This window comes from Trachinotus anak, unplaced genomic scaffold, assembly GCF_046630095.1.
Source record: "Trachinotus anak isolate AG129_WGS33_773 ecotype Australia unplaced genomic scaffold, CSIRO_AGI_Tana_v1 ptg000012l, whole genome shotgun sequence".
In the NCBI taxonomy this organism is placed as follows: domain Eukaryota; kingdom Metazoa; phylum Chordata; class Actinopteri; order Carangiformes; family Carangidae; genus Trachinotus; species Trachinotus anak.
This window is the reverse complement of record NW_027273863.1, coordinates 13585001-13598485: the sequence shown is the minus strand read 5'-3', so window position 1 is coordinate 13598485 and position 13485 is coordinate 13585001. Positions and strand designations below refer to the sequence as shown.

At 38.8% G+C, this 13485-nt stretch overlaps 1 protein-coding gene across 2 annotated transcripts in view; it reads left to right on the top strand.

Moving 5' to 3' along the window:
• The first annotated feature begins 4787 nt into the window (after window positions 1-4787).
• The window catches only part of LOC139629253 (uncharacterized protein KIAA0040 homolog), a 9220-nt gene continuing 522 nt past the window's right edge, over window positions 4788-13485 (top strand). The window contains exons 1-2 of one of the 2 annotated variants that reach the window (XM_071491778.1): window positions 4788-4978; window positions 8648-13485. The exon at window positions 8648-13485 is cut by the window's right edge and continues 522 nt beyond it. In XM_071491778.1, the coding sequence (XP_071347879.1) occupies window positions 9314-9646 (333 nt within the window). In that variant the 5' untranslated portion in view covers window positions 4788-4978; window positions 8648-9313 and the 3' untranslated portion in view covers window positions 9647-13485. Of the gene's footprint in view, window positions 4979-5027; window positions 7807-8647 lie in introns of those variants that run through there. The other variant, XM_071491779.1, reaches the window with a different exon arrangement.

The following is a 13485-nucleotide window of genomic DNA, read 5'->3' as shown; positions in this document are numbered from 1 at the left end:
TTATTTGTAATAGATTATTTTTACATTGTTGTGTTGGTACTTCTACCTAACTGAGGGATGTAAGTACTTCTTCTACCACCGAGTATGTCTCCAATTTCTTTTTCTCCATGCTTTACCATTTTGTATTCATGATTTAAGGCCAAATAGGAAATGGAGTTTGATTTTTGCAGTGTGCCAGCAGGGCTATTTAATGGTCTCTGCATCAGCTGAACTACACAGAAGTCCTCAGGAGCCTTTCAGATAAGAGAGTTGACATACATATGAAAGTGCCTCTCAGGCTACAGTGACCTGAGGGGCGAGCTCAGCAGAGAGTTGGTTCTGTGCTTTATCACATCACCTACAGCAAAAGCAATGTTACATGCTCAAGACTTTGGACAACATTTTTTTTTTTTTTTTGCAGAAAGCAAGAATTACTATGGGTTTGTGTACATGTGTGCACATTTGCCATTTGAGAGTGGATTTCAGCCTTAACTCAATGCACACGCGCATGCATGAATGCATAGTCTGAATTGAATTGAAATGAATGGAAATCATACTGTTATGGCATATGAGTAAGGCTGTCAACTTTATTTGTTTTTGGTCGGCATTTGAAGTTAAACAGCGAGAATTTCTAAGGTATGTCAGGAATGTCAGTCTGAATGCTTGATGGGAAAAAACCCCCAACAAAAAAAGTAAAGCTTTATCTCATCATCTTTCAGTTACAGAAGTCATGGTTTCTCTTGTGTATGCCTAACCACAGCTGTATGCAAGTTAAAGTGTCACATGGTTTCAGTTTAGAGAGGTTGTTAGGAAACTTTTTTTTTTTAATCATGCAGTGTAGACATGAACACATGATGGTCAACAAAATGAAAAATGATCAAGAGTTTAATGAAAAAAACAAACAAAACAAAACATTTTCTTTGTTACTGAAGCCTCTTGTGTAAACCAGTGTTCACTTAAGGTGCTCCGAGTGAAGTTAGCCGCCTATCTATTTTGTTAAGAGGTGACAATGATTAACAGAGACACAGTGAGGAGATTAATGGGAGCAAAAGATTCAATTACTGCCATGTTGAAGCAAATTTCTCACTGCTTAAAATTCCTAATTGAATTTGCATGCTGTGTCAAAATGTTCCTCTTGCTACAAATTAGAAATAAAGAATCTGCAATAGTCTGAACAATCCTCATCATTTTTACTAAAACAGTTGTGACCATGCATACAAGTCTTAACAACATACCAAGACAGAAAAAAGAAAGAAAGAAAAAGGGGGAAGTGCATTCTTGTACTTCTTTGTTGTCCCATGATCACACAAGGTCATGCAACTGTCTATCAGGCATATCTATTTGTAGGAAACAAGAGTCAAAGTCTGTCTGTAAGAGATAATGACACAGCACTTATTGTGTAGCATTACTCTGCATTTTAGGAGTGTTTGACTTTTTTGGATATACATTTATTCTTTTCCTTGCTGAGAGTTAGATGAGAAGCTACAACCAGCAGATGGTTAGCTTAATATAAATCAGGGGGAGACGGCGAGCCTTGTTCTGTTCAAATGTTAACTAAATCCACCAACCAGCACCTGTAAATTCAATGTTATATCTCATTTTTTTTAAAAACGTACCAAAAAACCAAAGTGTACAAACAGCAGCTCAGTGTTTCACAACTGTCCAAGAAACAATCTGACACATACTCTGTAAAACAAGATTTTTACACTTTGGTTTTTCTACTGGTTAAGCAAATGGGATATTTGTTAATTAGTGAGTTTTAGATGTGATGGCAGATTTTGTTAGCTTTGTTCAGAGCCTGGCTAACTGTTTCCAGTTTTGTGCTGAGCTAAGATAACTAGCTTTAATTTAACTCTCAGCAAGTAAGCAAACAGTCCATCTTTCCATCTGCATAGTTTTTTTTTTTATTTTTGTCAGCTGTGTTTTTGTGACTACTTTAAACCCAAAGTGTTGGCAAACTTGTATAAGTTTTGATTCCCACCATGTCTCATTTAGCTACTTCTGTATTTGGAAATACTGAAGAGCAAAAAAGGAACTTAGAAAGTCCCCACTGATTAAAATGAAGTACTTACTTTGCTGCACGCTGACATCATCACTTTTGTTTATTTATGCAGCAGAATAGGCCAAACTTCTGTTCATCACAAGCCAAGAAAGAAATGTGTAACATAATGTTTAGCTACAGCTACAGCTCATGTCATATGATAACTATGCTGAGATTATTACATAATGAAATGTTAAAATAACACTGACTAACCTCATAGCTGGAATGTGCAATTAGGTCTCCTTGTAAAAGCCCTAAGTTTACATGCCAACCAATAGCTCTTCAAAGATGGCTTTTCTTCAGCGCAAGATGCAATTCCTTATATAGACTAATCATGTCGTTCTCTGTCTCGCCTGTTTTCACACTGCTGGGTCCAAACATTTTACAGGACTGAATCACAGCTAAGGTTTGCCTCTGGGGGACTGGTTTCATTGGCAGACTATTTCTGGACACTTGTCAGATTCCACTACAGCAACCCTTTAGTCACTTTTCATTAGCGCTCACATTCAAAAGCTCCGTGTGTGCACAGTGTTGGGTTCTTTCTCGCACATATTTCAGTGTGTGCCGGCAGAACCAGTGGGCCAAAGTGATTTGTAATGCCCTTTTGCACAGTCGTGTAATTCCATGAGGCTTTACTTAATGTTACTGGTAATGTCACAGTCACATATTTTGCTATCATGGTTGTATGATCAGTGATCCAGTGTGAGCTCAGTGGTCATTCCTGTTATTTGTTAAGCTATAGACTCGAGTTGGATAAAGGGATGTATTGTCTGAGCTTTCCTTCACAGGTGAGCTCAACTGAGAATCAAGTTTCTGTAAACCAGATGGGAGCTACACCTATTATAGCACAGGGTCAACGCAGTATAAAAGCAGAGAAAGGTTTCCATGGAGGAAATGAGACTCATACTAGGGTCATTGCAGTATAAGTGGAACATAAGTTACCCTTGGAGGGAAGGGAAGGTATAATGGGGTCCTTATAATACAACAGCAAAGAACAGTGTCCATCAAGTAAATGGCAAAAAAAAGAAAAAAAAAAGAAAAGAAATCCTCATGATGCATGTATCCAGCACCTATTGCTCATTTGTACTGAGCAGTAGTTTCATGGTGTTTCTAAATTGCAGCAGATCTGAAAAGGCACATTGTTGCGTAAGATCCAACAGCTTTATCAAATCATTTCTCGTGTCTTCTCATGTCTGACTTGCAGATCAAATCCAAGATTTTCACATGACTCCTGCAGGTTTGCATGGTTGGATCTGTGCATAAAGCAGATCCATACAATGAAAAGAAGGCTTCTATATCCAGGTATGTCTGCGGTAGCAATCATAAGCAGTAAATGTAATATATAGTGGAATCATTTTCATATAAACTTCTTGTAAGGAAGTACTTCCATCAAGGAAAAGTGTTGCTACACTGAGGTCATTAATCAACACTCGCTCGAGGTGACTGGACACTGTAGTGCCTCAACAGCAGCTGGGATATAATTTCACTATGTAGCACTACACGCCCTGCCTGTCACACAGCACCCTCTGTGCTAGCTCTGTGTGTGTGTGTGTGTGTGTGTATGTGTGTGTGTGTGTGGGCGGCTGGTTGCTATTTGTCTAAGATGGCTCAGACACACCTGCAGACATGGCAAGGCTTGTCTCATCAATTCTTATGTAACCATGCCCTGTAGCTACAAAAAAACACACTGCATATTGAGCCAGTCAGTTGGTCAGGGTGTGTGTTTTCACGATTATAGGACCAAATGTTTCCATCTACTGTAGCTGCAGTAAATCATTATAACATGGCAGTGGTGGTCTGATCATATTTCAGATGGACATGTCTATTTTCGTCTAAAGTATCAATATCCTTGATTCACTATTTTATATTTCCACCACCACTGACTACTTTACAGGGCATCAGTAGTGAAATAAATCATTCATTTTTTTGAATTGTATTTATTTCCTAAAATTTTGAATAGCTACATTTATGGACTGACACTTTTTTTAAAGAAAATTTACCGCAGATATGTCACTTGACTCTGCATAAGGCGTACTGTAAGTAGCACACATCATACTGTATGAGAGTACACATTAACTCACAGCTTCCCTCTTTCAGGAGTACAGTACATTGACTACTATTGTTCTGGTATACTATAATGCCAGAAGAATGCTTTTTTTCTTTATTCCTTCTTCAGCAAAATCCTCTTTTGCTTGACTGAACTGAAAGGGCATTGACCACGATGCCAAAGGCATAGTAACAGTGTTTGTGTGTGTGTATATGTGTGTGTATGTGTGTGTGTGTGTGTGTGTGTGTGTGTGTGTGTGTGTGTGTGTGTGTGTGTGTGTGTGTGGGTGCACTTCACATGACCTCACTCTTTCATATCTCGCTTGCAGCTGACTCTTTCACCAGGTGGAACTCACAACACACGCACACTTTAAGAGCTTTCATTTCCCCTTTTTATTGCCATTTTGGTGTTCACAGAAGGGTGTAGTCTTTTAATCTGTAATTTAGTGTTGTTATGCAAAATGCTGCAACACTCTCTGCAACTTATTCTGGTGTTGCAAGGATCCAGAGCAGCGTATGTATCGTATGTATCATCATTCAGTGTTTGTGTGAGTAAAGTAAAGCAACCGCAAGAATCCAGCGCGTCATACAGGAAAACACAGAAGCACAGACAGAGGGCCCATTCTTACACAAAGTGGGCAGGGTGCTATGACGTTGTGACCAAAACACACACTTAAAGAGAGCGAGAGAGGGAGGAGGAGGTGGAGGAGGATGAGGAGGAGGAGGAGGAGGAGGACGGGAAACAAGGGTAGAGAGGGAAAGAGGAACAGAAAGTGAAGACTTGTCAAGATGTCTGGGTGAGAGGGACCAGAACAGAGCAGATGCCAAGACAGAAACAGCAAAAGTCTGAGCAGCTGACTGGATTAGACATGAGAGGAGACCTGACCTGCCACTTCACAAGTGCCTGTGGGGGTAAGGTGCCGCTTTCAAAGAGCGCTTGAATGCCAGTAACTTGAAATACTTTGAAATTGTTGTGAGTGGTTTATATAAGCTGTTGATTCTTTTTGCGGTGTGACTCTGGGAAAATAGAGGTAAAACTGAAGCCACAGTGTCAGACTCCCTTTAAAAAGAAACGTCGTTTTGGCAGCAGTTTGATTTGACAGGATGTTTGACAAGTTGCAATGTTAAGCTGATAGGTTTCTTCCTGCCTCCCAGTTACAGTGTCTCTGTAACTCACTTTTCATATTACTCTCTTGAAATAAACTATGTCATTTAAAATCCGCTTTATGAAAAGAAAAAGTTTACCATTGTCATTTGTGATAGTCTCTACATTTAACGCATACAGAATAACTTCCTGTTGTTCTGTTCAATGGACCTTTGTAGATTGTTGTTTCATCTGAGAGAACGTCCTCTCCCTGCTCTTACTGGAAGAATGTCCTCCACTTTGCTCATTTCACTCAGTCAGGATCGAGTTGATGCAAGTCTGAACTTTAATGCTCTTGTGCACTTGCTCTTGCTCACAGCAGAGATCTTCACTCCTCCAGATTAACAGCTGGCATGTATCCAACCAAGCGAAACAGCTACACTTAGTGATCTAAGACAACTCATGTTTCCTGCACAAAAAAAAAAAACTACTATGGATTTTAATAATTTGTTGGTGGCTGACTCATTTCAAACTGAACATATCTATATATTGATAGTGCATTGATATTGCCTGATGAGGGATCTGCTCCAAACATGTGCTGGGGGCAAGTCATTAAAGATTCCTGCTTTCCCTTCTGTCACAACTTTGTCTTATGGGTCGCAAATGTTCCTTAAAAAGCAGCAGGGCCTAACTGAGTGCAATCATAACATTTTTCTCAGCCCCTTCCTGGCTTTGTGTGCCCCAGAATTGGCCTTTTCCTGTATATGAATGGCTCCAGGAGAGCACAATGTCATGAGAAAGTAAGAGAGAGTCTTAGAAAGACATCTCAGTGAGATAATATGAGGCCATGAAATATTTAAAGCCTGTTGGAGCCTCATTTAAAACATACTAAGAAACTATCCTTTGTAAAAACATGGCTATATTCTCTTTGTAAATTACATCTTCTGTGATCTTCTTCCTTTGCTAAATCACAAACTGACCGCAGTTCAGACATGTGTCATCAACAGTTCAAGTGAAAATCGTCATTTACTTTCATATTGCTGCAGACGGCCTGCTGAGGAAGAAGCTGCAATAATGCTGGCAACCGCCATGATTACCTCAAGAAGAATTTGGACATTCAATTGTGAAACTACCTAAGCTGTCTATTTTATGGCAACCTCACTACAGTATTTATAGTAAATAAGTATTTTGAGTGGCCTTTGTGTGTGAGCAAATAGATAAGACAATATAAGATCCCCTTTTACATTTCTTGTAATGGTTAGTGTGTGATTATTCATGTTTATGAATAACTTGACAGCGATCTCATTGTTCCTGGCCAGTGCCTATAATTATCACAACACTTCGTGACTTATTCATTCCATTCAATAGCGTTACCACTGATACACTGTTAGTCATCTCTTATATATAGCTAGATCACACCTCTGTGCTGGTCCTGGTCTTTGTGTCTTTCTGACAGACTTATTGTCACTATCTCTGGCTTCTGGTGTTGACAGTGTTTTCATAATGCGGGTTCAGAGTGTACACAGGGGTGCTGCAGCTCAGCCAAGCTCATCACAGCAGCATGTACATACAGCAGAGAAAATAATCAAGAATAATGTGGCAGTGCCACTGTGGCTCCCGACAACGCGCACAGTCTTCAGTAGTCTATAGTCAAGTTTCCACCCTTTTAAATTTTAACAGAATTTCCAGAAAATCTGCAAAAGAAAATGTAAATTATCAACCATTATTGTTATGTGACTGTGCATCGACAGTTGGTGGAGCTAATTCTCCATTCAGGTGCTAATAAACTATTGCGGAAGAAGAGGTTGCAACAAGAAGACAGTCCACACATATCTGATGTTTTTTTCTGCTTCCACTGAGTTGATGTTAACGTCACAGGCTTCATGCGTATATCACTATATCACTGAAAACTGCAGATTGAGAAGTGCAGAAAACAAAATATAATGCCTGAATTTTTGGAAAAACATTTTTCTCTGTTTGCTTTCGCACAGTGTGTGCGTTGCATCATTTCCTGTCAGCATAAAACACAAAATGGTGGTTTCTGTACACAAACTGTAAAAACAGTATAATGTAAAGACTTAAGCATTAGGGCAAAGCTAATGCATTTTTCTTTCTTTTATTTCTATTCTATTCTATTCTATTCTCTTTTTTTTGCTTTCCTATCTTCTTTGTCATCTCCCAACCTCTCAGGTTAATCTTGTGTCCCCTTGTCCCAAATTTGGAGCTATGTGTTTATGATATAAGGATTAAAAAAGATCAAGTAGCCAGCTTTCACCTGAAAACCTAAAAAAACATCATATTTGAAGGGTCATGAATGTCAGCAGTCCCACGCGGATAATGCACAGCTGCATATGTGCCTGTGTGTTTAACTTTAATATGAAAATAAGCACAGCTTCAAATGTGGCAATGTATTTTAGATCAGCTCTGTTTTTTTTTAGGAGATGAGACATAAGACAGGTCTTTCTGAACTTTCTCTTTGACGTTTCAGGTTGCTACTTAGCTTTAAGCACTCAGCTTCCTGTTAAGGAACCGAACTGCGGGTAAACCAATTTCACACATGAGGCGCAACGCACAGCGACAGCCATGCCAAATCTATTTGCTCTCCACTTGCAGGTGCATCTTCCTCTCTCTTCTCTGCCAAAAGAAGCAACCAAATGTGAGATGAAAATTTTTACTTGCTCCTGCAACTAGAATATGAAGAAGCTCCGCAGCCGTGAGCTTTAGAGGCTCAAAGGGAAATGCTTGAGTTAAAGTGTTTCAATCATTTGAAAAAGTATAGTTGTTTAACACCATTTAAATAAAGCTCTCGCCTCAAGGCTTCAGACTTAATCAAACAGTTTATACTCTTATGGGAACAAAGGTACAATGACTTTTGCAGATCTGGTTCAGCTGAAGTGTCTCACCTCCTGTTTTCTTCTCTAGTCAGGCTGTTGAGGGGGGATTTCATCCAAGACCAGAGGAAAGTGTTACAATTAAATATATTATAAAAACTTAGGCCACATCCCATTTATCTCCTCCAATGGGAACCATTAACTTGGTATATTCAGATGAACCTCCTAAAGAAGGTCTCTCCCTGGCCTACCTCTCTCCCTTTTCTCTCTTTTTTTCTGACACTCTGTCACACTCTCAGTCTCAGTGGGACTCTTAGAAAGATTGGTTACCTCTGTCTGTGTCTCTCCATCCCCCAGACACAATCTCCCTCCATTTCTCCCTCCCTCCATTTTCTCTTTTTTCCCTCCCTCTATTTGCCCCTGTCTTCCACAGTGGGACTCCTAGAGAGATCTGCCCTGAATCCTGGATGACTCCTCTGCAGTATTAATGAAGGGAGAGCTGCAGAAATCTGAAGCTGACAATGACAAGAGGGGGGGAGCAGGAATAGAGATGATAAAGACAGAGAAAGATAGATAGATTGAATGCAGGGAAAGCAAAGAGGGAGGTTTAAGACGATCTGTCTGCTGAAAGCTGAATTTCTGTTTTTTTTTTTTTATGTTCCACAGAAATGCCCAAATTGAACCACCTCTTTGCAACTGGATTAAACTAAACGGAAAGCCAAAGAGCAGGAGGACAAGAGACAACTTGAGAGGACAAAGAGCAAGAGAAGAATAAGTGGAATGTCAAGTGCCATAAAGCAACTTGGTGTGCAGATTTTGGCTTTTTTCCTGAAGATCAGAATCATCACAACTGAAAGATTTCAAAGAACCTTCTCATAAACAAGTGAACTTTTGGTCCTTTGGATTTGTTTAAAAACATGCTCTTGTGCATCCATGAATTCAGCTTCCAGTGTAAACAACACAAGCCTGAGCACTCTGTCTCAGGATGGCTATCTAAACGCAGATCTCCATGAACAGAAGGCAAACACATGAAAGTTCAGTGTGAAGTCAGCAGAGATATTGGACCTGACAGCAGTTGGATCGGCGGAGGTTTTGCTGAACACTAAGAGTAAAACTTCACATTTTACAACTTTAGAACTGGGACTCAGATTACATAGAAGATCTTTTCAACTCAAATTAACACCTTATCTTAATTATTTTGGTGTCTCCAGCAACTTGTTATGCATTTTTACTGCCCTATAAACTCCACAACTCTCTAAAGGATTTATTAAATCTTTACAACTGCCATACGAACTCAATTAAAAAGGAGTCACAGCTCCCTATCCTAAAGCCATGGATGGGAAAACAGACAGCATCCAGGATTTTTTCAACCAGATCTGGAGCTTTGCTACAGAGAAACATAACCAGGGGGTTTACAACACGGCCTGTCTGGTGGTCCTCCTAACTCTTCCCCTCCTGGTCCTCCTCACCACTCTGGTGGTGTGCTGCCACTGCTGCTGCTGTCGTCATGCCAACAGCTGCTGTTGCTGCTGCTGCAGAGACGCCATGGCAACCGCAAGGTCGGAAACGAAGAAGAAAAAGAATTCTGCCAATACTGAAGACTTGTGGATCTCTGTGAAGACGGGGCCAATGACACCTGACAGGGTTGCTCTGGCTATGGTGTAGGGATGCATTTTTATTTTGAGATCGCTTATCCTGGGCCAGTTGGTGAAATGGAGCTGATCAAGCGCCTCAAAACTGCAAAACTCAAACTATCTTTGACTCCAAGGAGGCTGAGACATTGCTTAAACTAATGAGAAGGATTTCAAATTGCAATGAGCATGGATTTGGTTGAACTGTGTAAAGTGTACAGATTCTTGTCAGTTTGTATTCATATGATGTCTTATGGAGAAATTTGAATACATTGTTTACAGCTTTTGGTATGAGCTTTTTGCTGTCCAGACAGGAGCATATATGTACCTGCAAATATTTGTGTGAGTGTGTGTGTGTGTGTGTGTGTGTGTGTGTGAAACAGAGAGAAGTACAGTGTTATTGAGAGCACTTTGTTCTTAGAGCTCCCATGTGAAATTCATTGCAAATGTATTTGGGAGAGAGAGCCAATTTAATGTCTGCCCAGTGTTCAGATGGCTGTATTACTGCCTACTCACATTCAGGCTGCAGTGTAGAGTGGTGATTTACTCTCACTTTCATGGGAGAATTGCACTGACATCCAAAAGGTTATATTCATAGGAAGCAGACAGAAAATTATGACTTCTTCTTCGTTCTTTGTTCCGTTCTTGGTTTATTTGATACAATAGTCCACAGGAGAGGCACTTCTACTACATCTTGGTTTTCAAGCGTGTTGCAGTGTTCAGGTCAAGTTACCCTTTAAGGCACAATTCATAATCAAAAGGTAAGGGAAACCATCAAAAAGCAAAAAAAAAAAAAAAAACCCAAAAAACTAGAATCTGTGGTCCTTCCTAAATTGGTTAACAGATTTTTCAATACACTCATTAACACCGGTCTGGGCCTGTATTCATTGAAATTTTAGACTTATGTGAAATATAAAAAAAAAGATTTTCACATTTACCTCTACTGAGAAAACGTAAAAACACTTACATTTATCGAGAGTCCATTTAAGTTGGTTAAAAGTACATCCAAGATGAAACAAAGGGGAGCATGCAGCTTTTAATACACGTTTTTGAGCAATTTTATAAAAATAATTGGTCATCATGCACACATCATATGTACTATAATTATGCACATGTATAATTATAGTACTATAGCCTATATAATAATTGGATAGTTTTACTACTACTACTTGCATTTGATTTAATAGGATGTTACACCTCTTTTTATGTGTATGTTTTTTGCATTTATCAAAAGCAAACAACACAAATTAAGCTTATTAATTATGTTTGCAGTTTGCACTGTTCATGCATTTTCATTGTGTGCACTTGGGTTGCTATATTACCCATATGATTTGTCTGACATATACCACAAGAGTTTCTTTCCTCCAGTTACCACTGGTTTCCATCAATGTAAATAAAATTTTAAAATCACATATGTCTTTGTAGAAAAACATAAAAAGTGAAAAATGTACATAATTACTGTATTGTTGCATTTGTCGCATTGGAGAAAGCTGCTTGATAAAAGTGTCTTATTGCTCACCCCCAGCAAAGAAGTTTTGAAATTGTTTCTAGAACATTAGTAAGTATAATTCCTAAAAGTTTGATAAGTACCGGCCCGGGTTTATTTGCATTAATAGCGTTTGTAAACACAGCAGCATTATAATTACATTCAGCTGAGAAACAAACACAATGGTAATTTATTCCATCTGTAAGTCACACTCTTCAATTATGCATGTGACTATACCTCAAAGTTATGCAGTAAAATAGAAGAGATTTAAAGAGTATTCAAAGCAAATTTAACTTAACATATTTTTACAATATTCAAGAAGGGGAGAAACGCTGAAATAATCAAATGATTTGGGCTTTGACTGGATTGCGCCTGTAGGCTCATTTTATTTTTTAAGTGTATGACATCTCAAAGCCCAATTAAGCAGAAGCGTCTCAGCAGTATCATCATCTTTATGCATTAGTTTACACTGGCACTAAGTTGATCTTTCTCAAGTGCTGCTGGGAAAACAGGCCCTACTCATTTCATTACTGCTCAGACAGATAAGTTCCCATGTGGGGAGCCGGGTTTGTCTCTTCTGCTCCATGTTCACAGAGAGAAACTGTACATGTTGGGTTTAATTTGAAAGCTTGCCCTGCAAAAAAAAAAAAAAAAAAAAAATTGTCAGGCGCAAATCATGATGACTAATCAGTTCTACCGTCAAGACTGAAAGGTTTCCTGAGAAATAACATCACAGAAAAGCTGAACATGCCATTGTGGTTTGTATTTGTCACAGAGAGATTATCAGTTTACAGATTTTCTTGTCATCATTATTGGCTATTGTTATAACTGTAACAGATAAAGTGAGCAGATAAAAGAAAAGTAAGATTAAAGGAATAGTTTGACATTATGGGAAATATGTCGATCAAGATGAGAAGAATGACACCATTCATACATTTATAAGGTAAATATCTTGCTGGGGCCAGAAAAGATTTGATAGAAAAGACTAAAAATTTGGGGAAACAATATGTCTCTGTATAATAGTTTTAAAAAAATAACTAATAAATTCTATTTTGTTTGTTAAATCCACAAAAATAGAAAAGTTTTACGAAGGGTTATGAGTTGTACTATTACTTTAATGGGGCCAGTTGCTAGACTCCAGGAAGTAGTCTGATACATGTTCACGTTACTTTTTATTTTTTAGCCAGATTTTTGTGCAGATTAAACAAAGAAGATATGACATGTTAATTAGTGAGTTTTAGAAGTCCTGGTTTGTGGATTTGCTAGCTACATGCAGATACAGGCTAGCTGTTTCCCTTGGTGTTAATCAATGCTAATTGGCTGCTGTAGTTCCAGCTTTATATTAAGTGTATAGACTATGGTGACCAAATGTCCGGTTTGTCTGGCTAAAATGTCCTGGTTTTCACAACAATTTCTCATGTTCTGTCCCACTCATTATCTAATCCAGTAAAAAAACATAAGCAATGTTTTTTTTACTGGATTAGTAGTTTTCTTCTACTGAAGTTGCGCAAACTAACCAGCCAGCTCCAATTGCTAATAACTAAAGCCTCTATTCTGATTTGAAGACATGGCGTCCTGCTCAGAGGGCGTAAACCTCTTGTCCTGTAATGCCTGAACCTTCTGTCAAGCAACAATCACGAACACAAGGCAAGGAACCCCCGTTTGGTGGTAGAGAAATCTTACAAATAGCCCCTTTAAGGCTCGGGGTTTGGTTGTTTGAAAATATGGTCACCCTATTACAGACATGAGAGTGGTATTAATCTTCTCATTTAATTCTCGGCAAGGCAGTGGATAGTTCCCTAAAAGTCAAATGATTCCTTTAAACTATGAAAAAGGCTTTTACATAGGCCTATAAATGAGTTTTGGGAAGAAATTAGAAGGTGATTCTGACTTTCCAGACTGAGATGCTGCAGCAGGAAGTCACAGCAGGGAGTCTGATGCTGAAAGATCTAAAACCAAACGGCTCATTGATTTCAAGATCTGTAGGATGGTTGAAAGTGACACCTCATTGTTGAGTTTTGGCTTCCACAGTATGGTAGAATCTCATACTTTCAGTAATCTGCCATTGTTTCAGCCAGGCAGGAAAATTACTATTTTCAGTTTCTACTAAATATGTTCAATAATTCACACATGAATGCTAATAATTTTTTAATTCATTCCATCTCAGTTGCCTCCCGGGTTGCATTCAGTTACCAGCTGGCCATGATTTACTGATCCCTATTATCACACATTTCACATCTCTGATACAGTATTGTGAGTGTTTTTATGTACATTATGCTGAAGTGTTGTTTGCATTGATGATTTCACTTAGTTCTCTGTTAACATGCTCACACCATCAATGCTTTTCTTCTCAACACCTGTTAGGCAGTATTTGTGATGTTGAGCTT